The 25,486-nt window shown below is 33.4% G+C and overlaps 1 protein-coding gene across 15 annotated transcripts in view; it reads left to right on the top strand.

The window, feature by feature from the left end:
- Clock (clock circadian regulator) overlaps positions 1-25,486 on the top strand; it is a 112,631-nt gene that overhangs the window by 64,209 nt on the left and 22,936 nt on the right. For 14 of the 15 annotated variants that reach the window (XM_046464548.2, XM_046464262.2, XM_046464002.2 and 11 more), the window contains 9 exons: positions 5,535-5,624; positions 11,177-11,297; positions 15,222-15,335; positions 15,444-15,562; positions 17,505-17,587; positions 17,792-17,898; positions 18,680-18,827; positions 19,407-19,482; positions 24,746-24,887. In XM_046464548.2, the coding sequence (XP_046320504.1) occupies positions 5,535-5,624; positions 11,177-11,297; positions 15,222-15,335; positions 15,444-15,562; positions 17,505-17,587; positions 17,792-17,898; positions 18,680-18,827; positions 19,407-19,482; positions 24,746-24,887 (1,000 nt within the window). The remainder of the gene's footprint in view (positions 1-5,534; positions 5,625-11,176; positions 11,298-15,221; positions 15,336-15,443; positions 15,563-17,504; positions 17,588-17,791; positions 17,899-18,679; positions 18,828-19,406; positions 19,483-24,745; positions 24,888-25,486) is intronic. The other variant, XM_046464918.2, reaches the window with a different exon arrangement.

Genomic DNA, 25,486 nt, shown 5'->3' with positions numbered 1-25,486 from the left:
TGCTATACCAAAATACCATAAACTGGGTGGCTTGTGAAAAACAGAAATTTATTTCTCACAGTTCTAGAGGCTAACAGTCCATCAGCAGACTTGATGTCTGGTGAGAGCTCTTGATTCCTTGTTCATAGATGGTTGTCTTTTTTCTTTTACTTTCTTTACCGCCCCCCCCCCCCCGCCCCGTATGGGGAGTTGAACCTAGGGGTGCTTAACCACTGAGCCACATCCCAGTCCCATTCCCAGCCCTTTTTATTTTTTGAGTCAAGGGCTTCACTAATTCACTGAGGCTGGCTTTGAAGTTGTGATCCTTCTGCCTTAGCCTCTGGAGCTGTTGGGATTACATGCATGTGCTTCCATGCCTGGTTTATCTTTTTTCTGTGACTTTATGTGGCAGCAGGAGCAAAGAAGCTCTGTAGGCCCACTTTTATAAGGGCACTAATCAAGTCCAACCTTCAAATACACTCATCTCATGAATTAGACTTCCACATAGGAATGTTTCAGAGGGACCCAAACATTCAGTCTATAGTAGTATCCTACTGGGCAGGAGACTATTTTTTTAAACCCTGAATTAAAATCTGCCCCAAACAACACAAAATAATAGAAAAAGAAGAGTTTGGAAAAATATAAATAGAAAAATAAAAAGTGAAATTTAGTAGAAGCTTTTAAAAGGAAATGAACAGATGTTCTTCTGTGACAAAATTATTTGAAGAACAATTCAGAGCACTTTTGCTTGTAATAACAGAACCTAATACCTCATACAACCAGTAATAATACCACAAAAGTTTTGAATTACTTACATTTATTAATTTTACTTTTCTACTTTTTAATCCTTCCCCATGGAGAATAATGTAGGTGTCACCTAAGCATACAAAGTATACAGAATTTATTATCAAATTCCTACAAAAATTTATAATAGGAGAGAGGTAGTTTGCTAAGTTAAGGACAAGAAAAATACATATAGTAGACATAAATGCAAGAAAGCATTTGAGGTGAGGATATAGAGATTGTTAAATGTACTCACCTCTGTCCTTTGCGTTTATTATTTTAGATATTAAGCATTTATCTTTATAACATATGTATATGTAATGTCTGTGTCTCAAATATCTTTGTATATTTACTAAAGTCTGAAGCAAAGTATTTTGCAAATTAGAGTTTTTCTGCTTATACTTTAGGTGGAACAGTTAGTTGTTGGACTAAGTCTTTTTGTATTCCCCAGAAACATTGTCTTATGAAAATTTGTTGGAATATAAATGTGTTGTAAAATTTAAATCTCTACTTTGAAACTGAAAAATAACTGAGCACTTTTCACTTGTTAACTCATTGAATCCTCATAACAATCCTAGACTGTAGTATTTGTGTGTCATAATAACTAATATTATGAAGTAGATATTAATATCTTTTTCACTTCCATATAGGGAAATTAAGTAACAAAGGCATTATGAAACTTGTCTAAAATCACACAGCTAGTAAGTAGTGACTCAGCTGGGATTCACTGCCGGCAGACTGGCCTCTGATCCCAGACCCTTAGTTACTGTGGACATTGCCACCAAATTTTTATTTTTAGTGAAAGTCAACCATGGCAAGGAACTTTTTACTGTGTAACCAGCAGTTAGTTCTTTAAATTAGTATATACTTACTTACAAATCTTAGCTCCTAAATTTTGTTTGTTTTTTTCCTCTATAAAAGAGTTTGATATTGTCCAAAAATATGTCATATATGCTAATATAATGTGCTAATGTCTAGAACAGAAAAAGGAAATAACTGTTTCTAAATTTTATTTTATGATAATATTATCAGTGTCTGCAAGTCGTTTCATATGTTGTTTAATAATATTAATCATAAACTATTTGCTTTGTTGGCATGAAAAATTTCTTATAAATTAAAAAATTGGTGTAATATCTACTCTCATTTATTGATATCCTTAATGTTTACCAATAAGCATTAAAAGGTTATTTACAAATATTTCTTCCTAATGGAAAGTTTTTTAAATTAATTGTCAATAGATAAACATTAAAGAAAAACTAAACCTAAGATTCTTGAGATTACTACATTTGTTGTGGTAACAGAGAAAACAGATATGTAAGAACTTTGAGAATATAATTCTCTCATGATTACCTTCATAGATTTTAGTATACATTCCTAAAAAAACATTTTCTTTATTTTTAATATGTCAAGCATTTTTAATATGTACAGCTATTAAATAAATATACATTCTGACGTTAATATACCAGAATGAAAGATAGAATTCAAAAGATATGTTAGATTTTACATTTCTAAAGTCTTTCCAGATTTGTTTATTGAATATGAAAAGTTTTGATTCATAACTTAAATAAAACTGACTTTGTTAGGGTGAAGTTCATTTGGCCAGAATATAACCTAGCTTTATTATCTTCTTGACCAGTCATGTTGATCAGATTAAAGATAAGCAGGTCACTTACTATTTTCAGCAGAATTTCAGATGTAGGCTGTATCTTAGAATGTCAGAGCTGCTAGTAAAAGAGATTAGATCATTTAGTTCAACCTCTTCTTCATTTTACAAAGATACTGAGATATTGCAGTTTGTCCACAGTCAGGTAGCAAATTAGTGGAAGAACTGAAACTGAGGTCTTAAAATTCACTTAAAACTTATGTGCTGTCTGTCTCTCTCCCGTCCCTCATTGCCACCTGCCCCTGTTCCCCTCTCTTATTTGTTTCTGTTGCCTGAGAAATATTTCCTGCTGCCCTTGAAGGAGAAGGAATAGGCAAGGCAATCAGGATAGTTTAATCTGATCAATTCTTTGCAAAATCACCTTTATGTGAAGTAATGTCCTAGTATATATTTCTTATCCCTTGGCAACTGTCAGGTCTCTCCAGTAATCTACAAGGAGAGGGTTTGTGCTCTTTATCTTTGCTGTAGATCCACAAGGAACTTTTGTTCCCTTCCTTAGAATTTGCATTCTACTCTTCTCCCAACTAAACAATCACTGCTGGGGGTCAAGTGGATATCAAATAGGAAAACAAGTGGTTTTTAACTATGTGCTCTGGCCCTTTTTTTCATACAATGTGGGGGAGGCTCCATAGTCTTCATTCTTGAGATGAGAATGGTTCTCTGCCTTATTTAAGTCCCAAGTCTCTCTAATAATCCTCCTCAGGGAATCTTTAGTTTTTGGTATACACTTACCTCATGGAAAATTATGTCCCTCACTCAAAAGGTGTGTGGACACTCAGAGTCCTTCTGTGTGTCAAGACTTTGGCAAGATACAATTGGAGGCTTTTCTTTGCTTACTCTCTGACTGCTTTGAAAGAGGAAAAGATCGGGCTTTAGATCTAGAAGTGAAGTTCTGATTTCAATTCATTTCTCTTTACAGAAGAGAGACGCACTCCAATCAATTTCTAGCAAAAGACCTAATAGCAAGTAGATATATTATAGTAAATGTTGATTTGTTATCAGTGGTAACACAGTCTAGCTTCACATGAGAAAAGCACAGGTTTATTCTTAAAATCATTTTGGCCCTACTAAAAATAACAACAATAATAAGACAATTACTAATAGTGGAATAATACTGGTATTATTTTATTAAAGACTTTTAAAAATAATTTATAAATTGGCTTAAATTACAAGATTTCTACTCTTCTCTTCAATTAACTAAATATGGGTTTGCCTGAGCCATTCTAGAAGATAGGGATCTACTCAAAATAAGTTTTCTCTGCTGTCCAGATTTCTTCCCTCAAGAGCAGAGGAGGTAGAGGAGTACGTCTATTTTTTGTAATCTCAGCAATTACTTAGAACTAGAGGTTGCTTTCATTCCCAGGTTCATAAGTTATATACTATCAAAAGTTTTTACTTATACCATATGTTGGGTACTTCAGATATAAAGAAAACTAAGATTTGCTTTGTTCCTACCAAAGGTTACTGTCCAATGAGAGCACTCTTTAATTAAAAAGAAATTATCTTTAGCTGTCCACTGGATCTTCCTTTTCCTCAGCTTCAGATATCCTGGTTATTCTTTTGTTGTTATTTAAATGCATTCCCCTAATACTTGGTCCCCTTAAAACTGTTTTTTTCCTCCCTCCCTCCCTCCCTCCTCCTCCTCCTTTCCTCCCTCCCTCCCTCCCTCTCTCCCTCCTCCCCTCCTTCCCTCCCTCCTTCCCTCCTTCCCTCCTTTTCAGGGAGCACTGTTTCTTAGTGCTCACCTAATAAAGTTTATGAATGAGTGGGTTATGTTAGTCTCTTATTACCCACTCATTCTAAACTCATCAGAGTCTTATTTGCCTTCCTGTTGACATAACTCTTGTGAAAATCACCAAACTTCATTTCCTTATTCCTTATCCTATTTGATTTCACTCCTATTTATCCTCACTGACCTTGTCATACTCTATTCTGCCACCTTTTTTTTTTCTAATTGTGCTGAAGATTGAACCTAGGGGCTTGCTCATGCTGGGCAAGCACTCTTATCATTGAGCTATATCTCCAGCTTTTAAATTTTTATTTTGAGACAGGATCTTGCTAAATTTTCCAGCCTGGCCTTGAACTTGATATCCTCCTATTTTAGCTTCCCGAGTAGCTGGGATTACAGGATGTGCCACCAAGTCCAGCTTTTATCTGCTTCTTTAATGACAGTGTATTCTCCTCTTCTTCTCATCCCTATATGCAGGTCATTCTTCCTAGTATTTGTTTTTGGCATGTTTCTGTCTTTTGAAGATCTCATTTCTTCAGCTGTCATTTCTGTTCCTAGAATTCTCAAATGAAAATACTTTGGAAAATATGAAATGTAGGATTGTTTTGTTGTTAAGTCTAACAACAAGATGGTCTAACATCTCTCCCAAAGAAGTTCATATTTCTCAGTGCTCACCTAATAAATCTTTTCTTCTCTTTTCCTCTTATTAGAATTTCTTTCAGAATCTCTTGAATAATTTCCCAAAAGCCACTGACTCAGTCCTCTGTTCCCTCTAAGTCCATTTTATACACTTCTTCTAGACTACTCTCTTTAAAGCACATTTTAGGGAGCTAAAATGTGTTGACTTCCCGTTGTGTATAGAATTAAGTCTTTGTGACTTAACTTGGTATTTGAGGCTTTGATGATTTGGCCTCAGCCTAGTTTTGCAGTTAATTTCCTACCACTTCCTTTATTTTATTACCTATGTATCTCCCTACATTTCAATAATACACTTCTCTGTTAATATACATATCCAAAATAATAATGATGTGTTCTCTTTTGTGCTGACGGTGTATTATTGGTAGTATGTATACTTTGAAGATGTTAGCATTTTTAAGCCATGTTATATATATAGTTGGATTGTATAATGTATATAGTGATAAAGGCAGAACATTAGTCTTTATGTATAGAAATCAACTGTTCAGTAGATAGCCAGAGAGTGATTCCCCCCCCTCCCCGAAGACATTTAAAGATACATAAATAATACATTTAAAGGTACTATAAAGGGGAAAAGATAGGTCAGTACTATGGATATTTCCACGTTATGTCCCTAGACATTTATCTTATTTCTGTCCTGTTAAATACTTTTTTCATTTAACTGACCATTATGTTTAATTTCAGGCTCTTGATGGTTTTTTTTTAGCAATCATGACAGATGGAAGTATAATATATGTGTCTGAGAGTGTAACTTCATTACTTGAGCATTTGCCAGTGAGTATAAAATCCTACAGTCTCTTTCTTATTTCATGTCCATTTTAAATATCCTAAAGCACCCAGAAGTAGACTTGAGAGCAGTGTTGAACAGTGATTAAGGGTGGGGATAAAAACTCTAAGTATGTCTTTTCTTAAATCAGTCATCACTCTAATCTGTGGTAACTGAATATTCAACTGCACTTGAATTTCAGTTGTTCTTCCCTTCTTTATTCTAATGCTAACTTTTTAGTGTTTCCTTTTTAATCAGTCTGATGAAGGTGGTAAAACACTGAGAATATCTTGAGAATAATCAATGTTCTGCTGAGATACTGTTGCAAGTAGGCTAACTCAAATAATTTTCTCAAAGGAATGACTTATAAAAATATACTAAAAATAGTGGGTACAGAACTTTTTGCTATGACTTAAATTGATAATGTAATAATGACCATACTTAGTTCATTGTCAATACTACTGAAGGTATAAAGAATTAGAAAAAAAATGTGTAATTGTGAGAAGGGTAGTGAATACCTAAATTGTGTTTGCTTTTTCATTCAACATGTATTTTTTGTACATCTTTTCTGTGTCAAACACTTGTTAAGTGTTCTGCTGCAGTTGATGGTATTTGAAATGAATTTGCATTTTTTATTTAATAGTTCTTATCTAAACTGGCTCTTGAAGTATACATATTCTAACATTATTAATAAATTACTCTTAAAATGTCTTTCTTTTGATAATTCATAACAATGCAAATAAATTGCCCTGTAAATGTCACTTTTAAGAGATATTGAAAAGCAGTAATTCCCTTTGGTGACTGTGCTGCTTCATACTTCATAAAGAGAATGGATTCTACACTTAAAGCCAGGCATTGAGTGATGTACTGGTATCTTTGGTTCACATAGAAAATGACCAGATTTTTACCGCTTTTCTGTGGGGGCGGGGGGGAACTTTCTTTCCAATAGGCTCAAATAGTAGGTGATGAACCCAACATCTAAAAAATTATCTGAGCAAAGTATGAGATTATAACAGCATGCAAGTAAACTAGAATGGACAGAGAGAAGGGTAGACCAAGCGGATTATCTGGGCAACTATTTTTTTTTTAAATTTGCATAGCAAGAAAACCTAGGGAAAGAATCCCTTTGTATGAATAAGCTGTGATGTAAGTAATTTGAGAATAAGTATAGTAATAAGTATATTTTATATACTTTTAAGCCATGTAGAATTGTATTGGTTTTTCTTTCATTTGTGTAACTATATATTAACTTTTTGTTTAGTCATAATGAGAGCATCATTAGCAAAAGCCTGCTTCTCGATGGTGTCCTTGAACTCCATTCAGAATTTGAGGCCTCTGGTGTCTGTTGTCTTTCACCTTCTACATACTTGAGTAAACTCTCATTTTGTTCACTTGGATTTGTTAGGGTAGTTGTAAGATTCTTAGAAATTCTAGTTGGTTTCTCAGAGAGACATGTGGTGATTATTTACTGAGTAGATGGAAATGAGCAGGCCACTTGATGTGCCTGTTTTTTTAAAAAAAAATTATTTTTAATGGCACGTTGGTGGTGAGTCTTTTGTGAGGGAAAGTTTAATTACATTTTGAAATAAGCAACATGTGACAAATCTAATTGGAGTCAAGTGTTTGATCATTAACATCCCACACTCAATAAAAACCCTCCCAATTTCCTCATGGAATTTTAACTTTTTAGAATCATTTTTAGGTTTACAGAAAAATTCTGACAATGGGAACAGAGAGTTCCCATGTGTCTCACACTCTGGTTCCTTGGTTATTGATATCTTCTGGGTTTTGTTTTTGTTTGTGATATCTAAAGAGTATAGATTGACAGGTGAATTTTTAGGCAAGGGAGATTGTTGCCCATCCAAGGGACCATTTCTTTCCATACTGAATTATAATATACTTTATTAGAAACAGTTTTTTTTTTTAAAACTACTTTCTAGTTACTGTGGCTTTCCCTTGCATCACTGACATTGAATTAAGTTTCTTGATGGTTTGAAAGCATAGACACAGCTTATTTTGAAAAAGCTAATCCTTGTTTAAGATCCAACATAAGAAAAAAATTTGATTTTCTATTTTGCATTGTCATTAATAATTAAACTACAAACTATAAAAAATCGTGCTAAATAAAAGGTCTAAAACAATGATATCCTTTTTTGGTATTTTAATATGCATCCCTATTTTGTCTAAAAGAGAATTTGACTTTTGCCCAGAAGAAGAGAAACACTAGCAAATCCCTAGATTTGGCTTTAGCATTTACAATTCAGTTCTGTTTAAAAATTAAAACTTGCCACTTTAATGAGTGGATGGTAATGACTTAAAATTTTTCAGTTTCAATTTAAATCTGATTTAAAATGATAAGATTGACTTAAAATTATAAGAGTCTATATATGGGTCCTACCAAAACCAATTTTCTTTATCTCATACTTGAAAAAATCAGTAATTTTATAATTTATTTGGGTGCACTTTAACCTATTTATGACTGATAATCAGGTATAAATGTTTTTATTCACTTTAAGATTAGAAACAAAATTTAAGAAATATTTTTTCCTTTCCTTTCTGTTAACAAAATCATAGAGTCATATAGTTCAGTGCCAGAGGGATTAGAGATCATTAATGGTCCCTTTACATTATCGGCAAAAAATATGAAGCCCAGAAAAACTGGACTTAATTGTACAGCAATCGAATGGAAGTGCCAGAAATGACAGGTCTTGTTTCTTAGTCTAACAAATATTTAAAATTTATAAAATTATTGCTTAGATGTGTTCCTGAGAAAGAATTTATTAGATTTTTAGCCAGGTAACATAGGGAAGGTGATTATCCATGTTGTAATCTCATAGAGTCCAGGACTAAAAATTACACTATTCAGAAACCGATGACCCTCTCATTAGCTACTTTCCATAACTCAATAGTTTATTTTTCAAAATTTTTATTTCTTGTAATAATTGCAGATTTAACCCAAGCATGCTTTACCACTGAACTATATTCCTAGACCTTTTTTATTTTTTATTGTAATTCAGGGTATTAGTAAGTTGCTGAGTCTGGACTCCAATTTGTGACTTTCCTGATTCTGTCTCTGGAGTTGCTGGGATTACCATGTGCCATGTGCCCAGCCATAACCCAGTAGTTTAAGAACAGACACAAGTGTGTTTTAGGAAAGTTAATACAGTCTTTGGTATAAGATACAATATGCAGAAATATAATTTTGAAATTTTTGAATAATTATGTGATGGTAACAAAGGTCAATTTGAGAGGGTCAGAATTTCTGACCTTTATGTCTGTAAGTAAGAAATATAAAAGTTTAAAAATTGGTTATATCTAAAATATCTTTGACATTTTTTCAAAGGAGCTTTCCATCCCTCCTAAGCAGCTGTTGTATATAGGGATCAATTAACTGTCTCTTGTCTACCAAAGGGAAAAGATAATTGGCCGTAGTTTTAATTTCCACTAGATGGTAACCTTGATCTAACGTAGAAACATGTCATATAACTAAATCAGCAATACATTTATTATTTATTAAAATGGTTTAGGAATATAAAAAGATTCAGATAGCTACCATTTTTTTCTTCCCTTGGAATGGTGTTTGGGAACCCAGTGGATTTCATGACAACATCAAGTATGATTAACCTCATCAAGAAACTTGAGTTATAGCAGTTAATGGAAAATTTGACACTCTTCATAATCTGGCAGAAGAAGTAAAGTGGAAGAGAAGCAGTACTTGCGACCCTACTCTAAATTCTAGCCATTCATAATTATTTCTCTGTGAATAGGACACATCCTATGAAGTTATAGATAGAAAAACAAGAGTAAAATAGACTGAATTACAATTTATTGAAATAAAGAAGAAATAATAAGAATAAACAGTAGTAGAAAACAATAATCATTCTCAAGATGAAATTTTTATTTTAAATGGTATATCTTATTTTTCTATCAAGACTTTTTAAAATTTGTATCAGTAACTATCTTTGATATATTATTGTCAATACAAGATATTTTTCTAGCATTTTTATTATACAAGCCTGTATTTTTAATTCATTCCTTCAGTTCTAGGACTTTTCAAACTTCTAGAATAATTCCTTATTAAGATATAGATAACAGTTTTGGTGTGGTTACCCCTTAGACCATTATTAAATAGCTTGTTAGCCCCAAATGACTTACTTATTATGCTAATAGTTGTTAAATGCAAGGGGCAGGGTTTAGGTTTCCTTGATTGGATGGGAGAAAGAGGAAGGTATAAGAGATGGGGCCCTTTCATCCTTCATGGGGCAACAGGACATAAACATTGAAACAACAAATATTTTTAATGGGAAATGAATAATTCACATCATTAATTAATGGTAAGTATGAAATACTATGCAATAAGTACTAAAAAAATTATTGTGGATTTTGGTGTTAAGGGAAAGCTTTTTTAAAGGAAATAATTTGAAAATTTTTCAAAGAATGGAGGGTACTGATATATGGAGGTAGGGGAAGGCTGTTTCACTTCGTGGGGTGAACTTTGAGGGCTAGAGGAAAAACAGAACGAATATGGATGTATGGCTTATGTGAGGAGTAGTCAAGCACTCCTCTCTAGCCTATCATCTCCAGTGTCTCTCTTACTCTTTTTTGTTGTTTTATTGATTTTATTTTTAAGCAACAGAGCTGTTCAGAGAAAATCTTAAAAGATGTATAAATAGAAACAAAATGAATGCATAACTACTTTGGTTGAAAACAGACCTACCTTCCTATTTTTTTACTTCCTAATCTCTTCATCCCTGCCTCTACAGTCCTTGAGATACCCACTCAGTATTCCTAGGATAGTACAGGGCAATTGAAAATGTAGAGAAATCAAATAGAATGGACTGTATTCAGTAAAAAAATGTGAAAGTCACTGGAGTTTGGTTGTCATTAGTACTTCATGATAGAATTATCCTATTCATATTATCATATTCATCTTTAATTCCACAGCCATCACATACTGTAGGCACCCTGAAGCTTCTCAAATTATTGTTGATTAATGAATCATAATTAAAGCCATATATCAGCAAGAATGCTCTGTTTGAGCAAGAACTTTTTAACAATGAAATATCGAATAGATGCCTGGAAAAGATAGAATAAAAACAAAAGGGCACATTGGACAACTGAAATGACAACTAAGTCAGATCTCCTTTTTGTTTAACCAGACACTGGTCCTTTGTAGTTATGTCTACTACCATCATTTAGCATAGGTTTGAATAAATGGTAAGGCTATCTTGTAGCTAGAGATTTCTGATTAACTTTCTTAGTCCTATTGTATTTTAAAAAACTTAGCAAAACTCAGCTTTGCAAATAATACACCAGGCTTTTAGGTCATATTGGTCATAGATTTGATGATACTAATATCGGAGGATGAGGGTAATATTAACCTTCTTCCAGTTTTTCAATCTTGTTTTTAAAGATGTATTCTGTTACTTGACATTTGTTGGTTTTCTTAGATAATTGAAAGTTAATCATTCATACTCTTGTTTGATAGTGATTTTACATTTTCAAAATAAATGCTTCTTGAATCATTAAACTATTTTATTTTTTAAAATTTATTTTTCAGTCTGATCTTGTGGATCAAAGTATATTTAATTTTATCCCAGAGGGGGAACATTCAGAGTTTTATAAAATACTCTCTACCCATCTGCTGGAAAGTGATTCATTAACTCCTGAATACTTAAAATGTAAGTAGTGACTGTGAAGAACAAACTCAAATATTATATTTGATAGCCTTATCCTTTACTTTTTTAAGTTTGTGAAAAATAGACATATTTAATAATTTAAAATGCAGCCAGTCATGATAGTGCACTCTTCTAATCTCAGCGGCTTGGGATGCTGAAACAGGAGGATCGCAGGTACAAAGCCAGCCTTAACAACAGCGAGGCGCTAAGCAACTCAGTGAGACTCTGTCTAAATCAAATACAAAATAGGGTTGGGGATGAGGCTCAGTGGTTGAGTGTCCCTGAGTTCAATCCCCAGTACTCCTGCACATACACAAAAAATGTAAAATACAGCATTGTTCCCTATACCCTATTGTGTGCTTTTTAAATATTAAAAATGTATGTATATGTGTATACATGTATCTATATATAATGGAATTGTGTTCATATTTTAAATCTGAAATCTGTTCCAAAGTATACTGAAATTTCATCTTGTTTTGTTATAATAAATCTGACCACAGCTAAGCCATGATATTGTTTTATACAGAAATGGAAACCTGGCAATCAATATCTTTTTAATATTTGAATAAAATCATGTTGTATTTATTGATATAGATAATTAAACCTTCTTGTTTTGTTCATTGTGGACTAAGTGGGCACTCAAACTATGCAGGAAAAAATTGCAAATCTTTTAAGATTATTAAATTAAAAAGAAAAATTATTTACTTTTTAAATTAAACTGATTTAAGTAACCTTTTATTGGATGTGTGTAATGTGCTAGGCACTTATGCTTTATTATAAAAAGAACCAAAATAGTGAAAAACATTTCTTACCATCAAAAAACACAAAATATTATGGTATAATTGAACATTTCTACTAGATTTGTTAGGCAAATAGTACACAACATTTTCTTCATTGTTACTCAGTATGAACTTCAGAATCGTTACATCACTGTATTTGGCCATTAGTTATTAGACATCTTCTTTAATAATTTTTTTCATGTTTTTTAAATGTTTCCTTATTTGGAAATAGTGACATCAATCATCTTAAAGCTTCTTTGTATCTAAATCCTAAAATTCTATAATCTATTAATGACTGTCCAAAAATTAAGATATACAGGTGTTTATCTTTTGTTAAGAATGGCTAGCTTTTCAGGGAGAGAATTCATTTGAAGCCTAGCTGTAATTTTTTATAATCAAGTTTGTATGACATTGACCTAGGTCATTATAATCTTAATATTTAGGAGAAAGATTTGACTGGATCTAATAGATACAAAAGCCAATAATGTGCCTATAAGTAGTATTTGAGGTAATGAAATGAACAATATTGCTTGAGGTAAATATATAGAGTAAGGAGAGAAGAATTAGAAAGGGACCCTGGGAGAGAGAAACAGGAGGACAAAGAAGAAGGAATTGACTTTAGAGACCCTCACAAGGACAGAATTGGCCATAGAAGTGAATCAAAATATCGGGCATAAAGTAGAGACCATAGACTTCTGTTTCTAAGATCAGAGATGAGAACAGCAATACTACTTTTCAGTAGATAAATCAATTAAGTGCCTTAAGCATTGGATACACAAAAGAAGTTCTTCCCCAGAAAAAAAAGTGTTTGATGTGAGTTAAAACTTAGGGGACATTGCTTAGAAAGTTTAGTAGGTCATTTTGGTTGTGATGAAGGTGGTACATTTGATGTAATTTATGTCTAGAAAGGGAAATAAGGGCAGAATTATAAAGAGCCTAATATTTCATCCTATAGAGTTTTTATGTTTTACATTGTGGAGAGTGAGTGAAGGAGATTTGGGTGGTTTTATAATCAGAAGGGTGAAAGGGGAGTCACTTGAGTAGAAAATTTTGAGAAGGACTGCACTCAGGACAAAAAGGGAAAATTGATATTATTGTTGTAATCAAAGTAAGGATGAAGAGGAAAGTATATGAATGTTATGTAGGGAAACTCGGTAGGCTCTATGTTAGGTACTGGTGACCAAGCTGGGGAGGGTTTTGGGAAGACGATGATACTTAGATTTTGAACCTGTTGAGTTAGATGATAAAACCATTTATTTTGATAATAAAAGAGCATGAGCTTGATGTGGTGAGTGAAGGAAAGTGTTACTAATCCTTGAGTGTTGAAGCAATGCTATAAAAATAGTATTAGTCTAAGTCTTACCAGTGATCCGCTCTGACAAGATGAGCTGGGTTCCAAAGAGCTGGCTGCAACATGAAGCTAAGAAAATGGTGAAAAGTCACACAATACAGAAGTAGTTTTCATGTCGAGGGTAGGATGGCTCTGCGACCTTAAGGGTCAGCTTCCACACTGGAAGGTGCTGAAAAGACAGCGTGCACCCAGAATCTATTTTTATAGGGGGGGACACACAAAGGAGATTCCAGATAATGTTCTTCACCAAATAAGGTGTGGATTAAGGTTTTAAAGGTAGAGTCTTGCTTCGTGGTGTTTTGTGGTCAGCAGATTGATTGACATCTTGGCAAGTCACTGGTGCTGTATGGGATCACAGGCAGAGCGAGAGAAGCGGTGCACTTGCGTCGCACAGCCCAATCAGTGTGCTAGACCTGTCCCCTCATATAGCTCCAATGAGCATAGCTCACACACACAGCCCATGGATGGCTTGCAACAGTCTAAGTGTAGTAGGAAGGGATGAATCAGAGGCAAGAGAGTGGAGGCACAATGAATAAATGTTTCAGCTATCTAGGTGCGAGGCAATTTGTGACTGCACTGAGTTGATGGTCCTAAGTGTTAAGTGGAAAAATGATTTATGAGAGTTTCCTTGGTGAAATAAATATCAGGGCCTGGTGACAAATTAGCTTTGGGATTTGTAATAGGTAGAGAAGAGAGCAAATTGATACGTAGAGGAAGTAGGGATATGGTTTCTAACTTTGAAATAAGTATACATATGGCAAAGAGGACAGCTAACTTAGGAAGAAACAGGAAAAATTCACTTTCAAATACTTCGAGTTTAAATTACTGATGGGACATTGAGTGGAAATATCCTAAAAGCAAATAATGATATGAGAATTTGTGTTACATAAAATGTTAGTGTTGGGGAAAGATATGGAGTGGTAAATAAGATTTCCAAGACCAGTCAGTTTATAGCAGATCTAAAAAGATGAAGATCAAAAGAACCTTTGTGAAGTTTGCTAGTTTTTGAAGATAGTTTAGCAGAAAACAGAGGAATAGTCAATAGGTAAGAAGGCAAGTTCATGTTAGGAATGAGGAAGTGTGAAATGAGGAAAAACTATTGAAGTTGACAGTACAAATGTTGATAGGCTTTAGAAGAGTAGAGGTGCAAGGATGCAAGCCATAGTGCATGAGGTAAAGGGAAGTGAATACATGAAAACAGGAACACTTACTGAAAAGAAAGGAGATCTCTGACACTAAAAAATGGAAAAAAAAAAAAAAAACTCTTTGAAATGGAAGGCCTGATCAAATTTAAAACTGTAGAAATTAAGGACCTAAAGAAGAAAATTCATGGCCATTAGTTATTAGATATATTCTGTAATCATCTTTTCATGATTTTTAAATGTTGCCTTATTTGGTAATAGTGACATCAGTCATCTTAGAGCTTCTTTGTATTTGAATTGTTAAATTCTATAATGTATTAGCAACTGTCCAAAAAAAAAGTGATGTAGACCTGGTCTTTAGAAGATAGGAACAGCAGCTATTCAAAGTAGAAGCATTAGCTTTAGACTGGGAAGCAAACCCTTTCTTTGAAATTAGAGTGAAAAATGAGAAAGGACAGGTAAAAATAGAGAACAGTAAGTTGTTTGTACAAGGTGAAATAGCTCTTGAAGGTACTTTACTTTTATGGACTAAATAATCTGTCATTGAAGACGTCTGCTGAAGAAAATATGAACTTATTCAACAATAAAAAAAACTTTTGTAATCTTATTTCATGTGATATATGACAGATATTGACTTTTTAATCATTTATTTCAGCAAAAAATCAATTAGAGTTCTGTTGTCATATGCTTCGAGGAACAATAGATCCAAAGGAGCCATCTACCTATGAGTATGTGAGATTTATAGGAAATTTCAAATCTTTAAACAGTGGTGAGTTAAATGCTTCTCTTAGAATGTATTTTAAAACTTCATATTTTTCTAAGTAACAGCCAGATTTTACTGGAATAACTGATGATACATATTTCCTTACTGTTTTAGTATCTACTGCTGCACATAATGGTTTTGAAGGAACTATACAACGCACACATAGACCTTCTTATGAAGATAGAGTTTGTTTTGTAGCTACTGTCAGGTTAGCTACACCTCAGTTTATCAAGGTATGTTTCTAATTTAAGTGCTTAAGAGGTTTTCAGTTTTTATATAATTTTTAATATAATTTTATATAATTTTTGTCTCTAGAATGACTGAATTTTCCTGCAAGCATTGAAGTAGTAGTGGCTATTAAATATGTATGATTATGATTATGATTCTGATATTTCAGAAACAATGAGTTATGAAAACACTAATTTTTTAGCATATATTGCAGTTAGCCAATGATTATGTGTCACCATTTGCCCTGCTTTTGTGCCAGATTTAGGATACTTGGTATATAATTCACCTTCTTCACTAAAGGAGAAAGTCCAAAAAAATCTAGGTAATTTTTGAAAGATTGTTTTTGAAATTTTCTTTTGAAATGTGTAAGTGGCTTTTACTGCATATAATTTACCTTTTACATTTTCAAATTTAAGTAATTTATTTTTATTTCCTGGGCCCAACAAGCAGACAAATAAGGAAATGGGTTAGTTCAACCACTTAGAAGTGGCGGAATGAAGAAACCAGGACAAGATTTGCGAGACACATGATTTAGGACACTAGTACTGAGTTAGCAGTTAGAAGATCCAAAATCAGTCTTGTTCTGCTTGTTTTGATCTTAGGAAGTAATAACAGTAGCTAGTGTTTGAGCACTTATTGCATGCTATACTTTTTTATATGCATTATCATGTAATTCTTATAACAGCCCTGAGATACATGCTGTTATAGTCCCTATTTTGTATATAAGGAAACTGAGGCTTAGAGAAGTTAAGTTTCTTCCCCAAAGTCTCTATTAAATGTCAGAACTGGAGTCTTGATTCTTTTTCTTTCAGAGCCCAGCTCCTTGATATATTAACATTGTGCTGCAGGAGGTTATTTAAGGGTACAGAGGAAGTTTATAATATATTAGCTAGTGTGACCAGAGTCTAGGGTTCATATATTGGAGAAAATAGGAAAGTAGGAAGTATGGCTAGAAAAGTAAGCAAAAGCAAGAAATGAAACTTATTTCTGTTTTTTCTCCATGCTGAAGAAATTTCAGTATGAGGACCCACAGAAGATTTTTAAGCAAGAAAGTTACCTAAGCATATTTGAGTATTAGTAGAGTAATTGTGACCCCAGAATAGAAGACAAATTGAAGGACAGAGAGGCTGTTTAGTTAGATGTTAGCATAGTAAGATGTCACTGATGGTGATGATCTAAACTAAGCCATAGAAAATGGATGGGATATAGATTTTTTTTTAAAAGAATGTTAAAAGGTGAAATTGAGAAGATTAGTAGTGGCCACCTGGATGCTAAAAGGAAAAAATGAAAGAGTATGTTAGGAATATCAGATTTCTAGACTTTGGCACTGCACAGGTAGGTGTCCATCAATTAGTTGGAAAATTGTACAACTGTACAATTAATTCATTTTAGGGCATACTGTTTGAGGTGTATGGGGCTATCTGAAGAGTAATATAGAACAGTAACTCAGGAGAGAAGTCTGAAGCAATAACTCTACAGTCTGCATTTTAGTATCATTTATTGCTCCATTTAAAGTTGTTATCAAAGCAGGGTGTGGTAATATACTCCTATAATTCCAGTGATTTGGAAGGCTGAGGCAGGAGGATTGCAAGTTTGAGGCTAGCTTCAGCAACTTAGCAAAGCCCTAAACAATTTAGTATGAGACCCTGTCTCAAAATAAAAAATAAAAAGGGCTGGGGATATGGCTCAGTGGTAAAGCACCTCTGGGTTCAAACTCTTACCAAAAGAAAAAATATATATTTTTTAATTAATTTTTTTTCAAAGGTGTTCAAATGCTGGCCTTCCTAGGCTAGCACTTGACCACTGAGCTGTATCTCTAGCTTATCACATTTTAGTACTAAAAAATTAAATTTTTTAAAAATTTATTTAGGGAAAAGTCATCTAACAAGGATTCTTCTAAGAACACAGGGAAGTATTTCTGAATTTTAATTATCGATTTATTTATAGGAAATGTGTACTGTTGAAGAACCCAATGAAGAGTTTACATCTAGACATAGTTTAGAATGGAAGTTTCTATTTCTTGATCACAGGTAATTAACTTCATTTTTAAACTTTATAAAAAAGGTAATAGTTATGTTACATTATTCTTGACTAATGGATTTTAAGGACAAACTTTTTTTCTAATCAGGATTTTCAAATCCATTTTCCATTTTTAAAAAAATAGCTCCCCAAATTAATATCTGGTTAAAATGTTTCTTGTGGGGTACTTATAATGTTATTGTTTTTCAACTTAGGGCACCACCAATAATAGGATATTTGCCATTTGAAGTTTTGGGAACATCAGGCTATGATTACTATCATGTGGATGACCTAGAAAATCTGGCAAAATGTCACGAACACTGTAAGTAAATTTTAATATTTCTGGTAAGGTTAACTTTTTAAAATCATATAAAGAGAAATCTTGTCCCATTAATGAAAGGTAGTAAAATGTAGATTTGCTGTAATTTTTTGTAAGTATATAAAATAGAAACAAGTTTAGTTTAAATTTGATCTGATTCCTACTTGATTGATTATCCATATAAAGCTGAATCTACCAGTATATTTTAAAAATACGAAGTTTCTCAAATTAACCACAAAAAACACACACACTTTGCTTACCATCTGTTAAAGACTTCAGAACTCAAAACCTACAGAGCATGTGTTGGGAATAACAATTACTTCAAACAGTGATGTTATTTTGCTTTTGGTTAGTTAAGGGTTACAAAATAAATGCCTCAGAGATACTGTACTTGAGAGTGTCTATGGGAAAAAGAAGGTCTGATGTGATTACTTCCTGTTGCTACCCTTAGTAAATATAGAAGGAAATCAGCAGTTGAATCCTTGAATATTTGGAACTTTTATTGTATATGAAAAGTATATAAGATCAGCAGTGACTGGCTTCAAAGTTTGACACTATAGAAGATGTGAAAATTACTTGAGAACTTAAACCAGCCCTAAAGAATTGCATTTTCCTATCATTGGTGTATATATTTTTTGAAAAACCAAGAGAAGAACTATATGTAGAATGAACTATATGTAGAAGAACTATATGTATCATTTAAATGTAAATGATAGTTTTTGATTAAAAAAACAGATTCTTCATAACTAAGTATGAATCAAAATATTTTTTATTTTCTTTTCAGTAATGCAATATGGGAAAGGCAAATCGTGTTATTATAGGTTCCTGACCAAAGGGCAACAGTGGATTTGGCTTCAAACTCATTATTATATCACTTATCATCAGTGGAATTCAAGGCCAGAGTTTATTGTTTGTACTCACACTGTAGTAAGGTAATAATTCTTTCAAAGAACTTTTGAATTATGATAACATTCTTTAACAATTTTGGCAATGTAATTTTTATGCCTGACATAGTATATAAGTTTCTAAATCACAGGTAACTTAACCTTAATGTTTTAATGTGTCAAACTACAAAGTAATCTTTTTTTTAATATATTATTAAATTTTCTTACATGCATTTTAGGAATGTCGTATAAGTAGTAGATATATAATGCTTGACATAAGTTCTGTGCTTTACCGCAGAATTCATACTATCACTTATGTACCAAAGTCAGTTATGCAACAGGAAAACTGGAAAGAGCATACTCTTTCATTTTTTAATTCCTCTTAATATACATACTGTGTTGTCAGAGATCATTTATAGTAGCATATAAAATTTTCATATACCTAGAAAAATGCAAATTGAATTAAGAGTACCCTGTAGATGTGTTTTAGGTTTGTGTAGTACATAGAAAAGAGTCTAGAATTAGTGAAAAATTTAAGTGAAGCACATAACAAATATTGAATGGTTGCAACTCTGCAATATCTTAATGAATGAACAAACACTAAAATTTGATTTTTTCAATTTATAGTTATGCAGAAGTTAGGGCTGAAAGACGACGAGAACTTGGCATTGAAGAGTCTCTTCCTGAGACAGCTGCTGACAAAGTATGTTTCTTATAGTCTTTTAAAAATATAATTACCTAATTTCTTGCCATTGAAACTCAAACTCAATCAGTAGGAAAATTGCTTCTCAAATACATCCTTTTCTCAAGTATGACAGTATTATTATACTTTACTGTTTACTTTCATTTTTCATTTAATATTTTAAAATTTCATTTACTTCTAAAAAAATTGAAGATCTTACCATTTAGCAATAATAAGGATAGACATCTAATCTCAGATTAAAACTACTATTATTAGTTACCTTTGATGTGCTAGACTTTAGCTTGATTCTTCATATGAATTATGGTGTGTGATTTACTACTTGGATCCTTAATCTCATAAGTAATATCTCCATTATGAAACCACTGAAACTCAGATTTAAAGGAGAGGGTTGAACCTGCCCTTCATGAAACATGACTGAGAAATTATAGTCAGAAATTGAACTTTGGTTTCTTTCTTTTGCTCATGTTGAAGTATAGTATATGACTTCTCTGTTGCTATGTAATGGTTTCTCCAGAATTAGTGATATAAAACAATACACATTTACTATCTCTTAGATCATGTGCATCAGGAATCCAGGCACAGTTTAGCTGGGGCTTCCACTTGAGGATCCATCAGAAGTCTAAAGTCCTCTCAAAGTTCCACTCAGGCACTGTTCATTTCCACCTCACTCAGTGGTTGTTGGCCCAATTGTTCCTCATGGGCAGTTGGACTAAGGGCTTTAGTTCCTTGATGGCCAGAGGCCACCTTCATTTCCTTTCCAGGTGACCCTTTCCATCTGAGCAAGCATGCAAGAAAGTACAGGAAGAGAAAGTACCAGGCAATTGTACTTAAAAAGTTTTTGCTTTTTAAGATGAGAGAAATAATAGCATGTTTGTATACTAAGAGAATGATCTGGTAGAGCAAGAAAAGTTGAACAGTGTTTTGATTAGGTAAGAGAAGGTGGGATCTAGAACACAAGTGGAAAGATAAGGTTTAGCTAGGGGGACAGATTATTTGACCATAACAAGAGTTGGCAGCCTGAGGCCTGAGGCCAAATCTGGCTCTCTGAATGTAATGCCCACAAACTACAAATATTTTTACATGTTTAAGTGGTTGAAAGAAAATCAAAAGAATAATAATGCTTTATGACACATGAAAAGTAAATCAGATTCATATTCTAGTGTTCATAAATAACGTAACCACATACATTCATACATTCATTTATAAAGTGTCTGTAGCTCTATTTGTACTGCAATAGCAGAACTAAATAGTTGTGACATATTCTATGGCCCACAGAACCTAAGAGATTGACTTTCTGAAAGAACCAGTAAATGTTACAGAAAGAATTGATTGATCCCTGATTTATAGCAACATGAAGAAGGATAAATACGTGACTATCACATTTTCACAGTTACACTCTCACTTTATGTCTTCTGACTATATCCAGCTTAAATTTATGGTTAATTATTGTAACCATGCATGTATCTTCAGCTCCCTAGCACCTGTCACCCTTTATCACAAATCCTTGGCAAAATCTCAGTGTTGGTTAAACCCAGCTGTTAAATGGATAGGTATAGTAGTGAGAGCTTATAGCAGTACTCTCAGTAAATAGGTACCAAGAGTTATCAGCCAAGAGTCAAGTAAGGACAGGAGTTTTTGGAGGTTTGAGAAGAGACGTGAAAGTGTTAAATGGTTGTGTAGGTGAATAGAAAAGTGACTATTCTAGGAAATTATAGTCTGCTTGGCAGGCAGAATAAAAGCCACTTGCAGTTCTTGGTCATTTATTTGATATGAAAAAATAATCATATTGTGTTTCTTCTGCCATGTTCAGCTCTGTAGGAGCAGATATGGGAAAAATAAAAATAAAAAAATGGGTTTAACCAACACTGAGAATTTTGCCAAGCAAGTGTGATTAAGGGAAATAGGAACTAAGAAATTAAAGATACATACATGGTTATAAACAATTAGCCATGAATTTAAGCTGGATAAAGAGAGAAGACACAAAAAGAGAGAATGTGATTGTGAAAATATGGTTGAATACATATATTGTGGGTTCCATTTAAGCCTAAGGATTTTTGGAATTGAGATACTAAAAGGAATGAGTAGGAAATATGGGAATTGTGGTCAGAGAAAAAGATGATTGAAACTGAGATTATGGGAAGGTTTATTCTTATTGAAAATGACTCTAGGATATGACTGTAAGAATCAGTGGATGAGGACTGGTGGAAGAGGAGATCTTTGGAGGAGAGTACAATAAGGAAGAGAGAGGTTGTAGTATTGAATGTTTCTGTGAATAACCTTGGGATTAATAGTTAATGAGGGGAATACTGAGCCAGATTCTAAAATTTAATTGTTGTGAAGTGACCATGGGGTCTGTACATAACTGTAAGAGACAGTGAGTTATAGCATATGATTTAATGTTAGTTTCAGAGTTGTGAGTTTGGGGAAAGAAGAAAGGGGAAGTGGTCTGGAACCATCAGTAGAAGGACTTTTGTAGAGCTGTGGTCTGAGAGTTGTGAGAGATAGAATAGACACTGCTGAAGAAAACTACAAGGAAAGTAGTGTCCTCTGGGGCAGTATGGGTTTTAGTTAGAGCAAGCCTGTGAAGGAATGTTCAGAGCTGAGGTTGAGAATACAGAGCATTTTTAAAATTGTAGACACTTGGGGCTGGGGATGTGGCTCAAGCGGTAGCGCGCTCGCCTGGCATGCATGCAGCCCGGGTTCGATCCTCAGCACCACATACAAACAAAGATATTATGTCCGCCGAAAACTAAAAAAAATAAATAAATATTAAAATTCTCTCTCTCTCTCTCTCTCTAAAAAAAACAATTGTAGACACTTAATGCAAGCGGGAGGTTTAGAAGGCTAGGAAGCAGTGGAAGTAGGAGACAAATAGAATGAAGGACTGAATGAATAGTAGTTAGGGTAGAGGAAACAAGGCATAGGGTGATATCACTCCTGTTTTTTTCCCCTAAACACAAGTAACTTTGAGATCATACTATTTGTGTATGTGTGCATGGGTTTATACAGATTTGTATATATGTGTATATATATATATATTGTGCCCCCTTTTAAGTAGCTCTCCTGCAGTAAGAATAGGTATTTACTTCTTTTTTACTGCTGCATATGAGAGCAAAGATAGGACACTTTGCTCTATTATAATTTGGAGGAAAAGAAGATAGGTGTACTGTATATACATCCTATATTAGCAGATAAGTTTATATTTTTGATGGTGGCAAGATTAATGTTCTCATCTGTATAAGGCAGGGCTGGTATAGGGAGACAGATTTAAGAGCAGTGAATACAACAGACGCTAGTATGTAAAAATGTGGATGTGTAACTGATGTGATTCTGCAATCTGTATACAGGGGAAAAATGGGAGTTCATAACCCACTTGAATCAAATGTATGTAATATGATATGTCAAGAGCTATGTAATGTTTTGAACAACTAATTAAAAAAAAAAGGAAAGGCATGGAATAATTGTGAAGGGTAGGAAAGTGAGCTCAACGTAAACAATGCTACTACCTAGTATTGGGTATCCATCTGAAGTTCATGATCCTTTAGTCAGACTGCACTTGTTCCTAGAGAAACCTTTGAGGAATTGAACTAGAAGAATAAAAGAGTATGGCTTAAAGTGGTATTTTAATTTGTTTTCTTAGAGGTGCTACAGTGTTGATGTCCAGGCAGAGACCGAGGGATGGAAGTAGGGGAAGGGAAAAAATTTACTAGAGATGAGTACAAAGCTAAGAAGTAAGATAAGAGAGGTTATTGGATGATTCTTCCTTATGGATATGGAAATTTTGGAGAAAGATCAGAATTGGAGTAAAGATTTTGAGCCATCAAATGCTGAGTTCCAAAGGTCATTACAGTATTTTGAATATAAAGTAAAATGTTATCACTGTCTTTTTTTTTTCTTTCTTAATGTGATAAGAAACAACATAAAATTGCCATTGAAAGGGTACAGTTTGGTGTAGTTACATATATTCCCACTGTTACACAGTTATCACTACCATCCATGCCCAAAACTTCTTTATCTTTCCAAACTCCGAACCCATTAAACAACTTCTCATTCTCCTGTCAGCCAACATTTTACTTAGTATTTTTTTTAGCTTGACTTCTCTAATTACTGCATATGAGTAGAATCATATAATATTTGCCCTCTTGTCCTGGCTTTTTTCATTTGCCATAATGTTGTCTGAGTTGATTATGTTGTAGCATGTGTCAGAATTCCCTTTCCTTTTAAAGCTGGGTAATATTTCATTGTATGTACATACCTTATTTTGCTTATAGGTTGCTGTTACCTTTTGGTCATTGTCATTAATGTTACTGTGAGCATACATGTACAAATAACTGTTTGAGTTCTTTCATCTCTTTTGGAGAATTGCTGGGTCATACAATAATTCTTTTTTTTCAATTTTGAGGAAGTGCCACACTGTTTTCCCTAGTGACTATGCCATCAAGGCACAGGAATTTAGATTTTTTACATTCTTGCTAACACTGGGTATTTTCTTTCTTTCTCTCTTTCTTTCTTTCTTTTTTTTTATAGTGACCATTTTAATGGGTGTAAAGTGATATCTCATTGTGGTTTTAATGATATATGGTAAGGTGTAGTCCAACTTCTGTCTTTTTGCTGTTTCCTTGAATAGAGAATGAAGCCAAAATTTTCATGCTTTACAAAATAAGTTCTCAAGCCAGGTATGGTGGCACACACCTGTAATGCCAGCTACTAGGGAGGATGAGGAAGAAGAACACAAGTTCTAGGACCCTAAAGTAGAACCTTAAAATAAAAAATAAATAAATAATAAATAATAAGTAAACAAAATGTTCTAGGACCTTAAAATAGAAAAATAAATAGTTCAGTGGTAAAGGGCCCCTGGGTTTAATCTCCAGTTGCCCCCACTAAATAATAATAATAATAATAATTGTTATTATTATTATTATTATTATTTGGGGGGGGGGGGTACTGGTGATTAAACTCAGGGGCCTTTTACCATTGAGCTATATCCCCATCCCTTTTTATTTTTTATTTTTAGACAGATTCTCACTTAAGTTGCTTAGGGCCTCCTAAATTGCTGAGACTGGCCTTGAACTTGCAATCTTCCTACCTTTAGTCTCCTGAGTCGAAAATTTATCATTTCTTTACCTACTATATATTACATAGGTAGTTTTGTCTTACAGGTAAAAAAATGAATTTTTTATTTTTATTTTTTTGTTAGTAAGCAGTATTTCTAATTTGAGATTTCTAAACTGAACCTCAAGAAAACATTTCTTTGTTTCCTTAGAGCCAAGATTCTGGGTCTGATAATCGCATAAACACAGTCAGTCTCAAGGAAGCATTGGAAAGATTTGATCACAGTCCAACCCCTTCTGCCTCCTCCCGGAGTTCAAGAAAATCATCTCATACAGCAGTCTCAGACCCTTCCTGTGAGTACCTTAACTTAAACTTCCATTAAAGGGAGTACTACTAAACTGTTTGTGTTAAAGGTTATTTGTCAAATGCTTCTCTAAAATTATAATTTATTTTCATAATTTTGAGGTATATTAACCTTTCCAGTGAGTAAGAGGTGCAGTGCTCACTGTTAGCAAAGAATTAAGATCATCAAGTGGGCCTGTAAAACATGTAGGTTATAATGTTGTTATTGTTAAATTTTTAATCATCCCTCAAAAATAAAACAAAACTATTCCTACTGTAAAAGCCAGCAAATGTTCTTTAAATTTGTTTTTTAAAAAAATTTTGCAGTGTTTTTCTTTATGAAGATATGCTTAATTGTCCTTATGTTACAGTTGGCCCTCCATATCAATAGTTCTGTGCTGTAGATTCAACTAAGTGCACATAGAAAATGGTTCAAAAAAAATTGTATCTGTATTGAATATGTACAGACTTCTTTTTATTTTCCTTATTCCTAAATAATAGAATATATCAAGTATTTACATAGTATTTGTATTGTATTAGGTATTATAAGTAATCTAGAGAAGATTTAAAGAACTTACAAGGATGTGCATAGGTTATGTGCAAATACTAC

Source organism: Marmota monax, unplaced genomic scaffold (genome assembly GCF_021218885.2).
Source record: "Marmota monax isolate L192 unplaced genomic scaffold, Marmota_monax_Labrador192_F-V1.1 WCK01_AAM20220418_F8-fsc00025, whole genome shotgun sequence".
Lineage (NCBI taxonomy): Eukaryota > Metazoa > Chordata > Mammalia > Rodentia > Sciuridae > Marmota > Marmota monax.
Note: the sequence above shows the minus strand (reverse complement) of the source record. Positions and strands in the feature narration are given on the sequence as shown.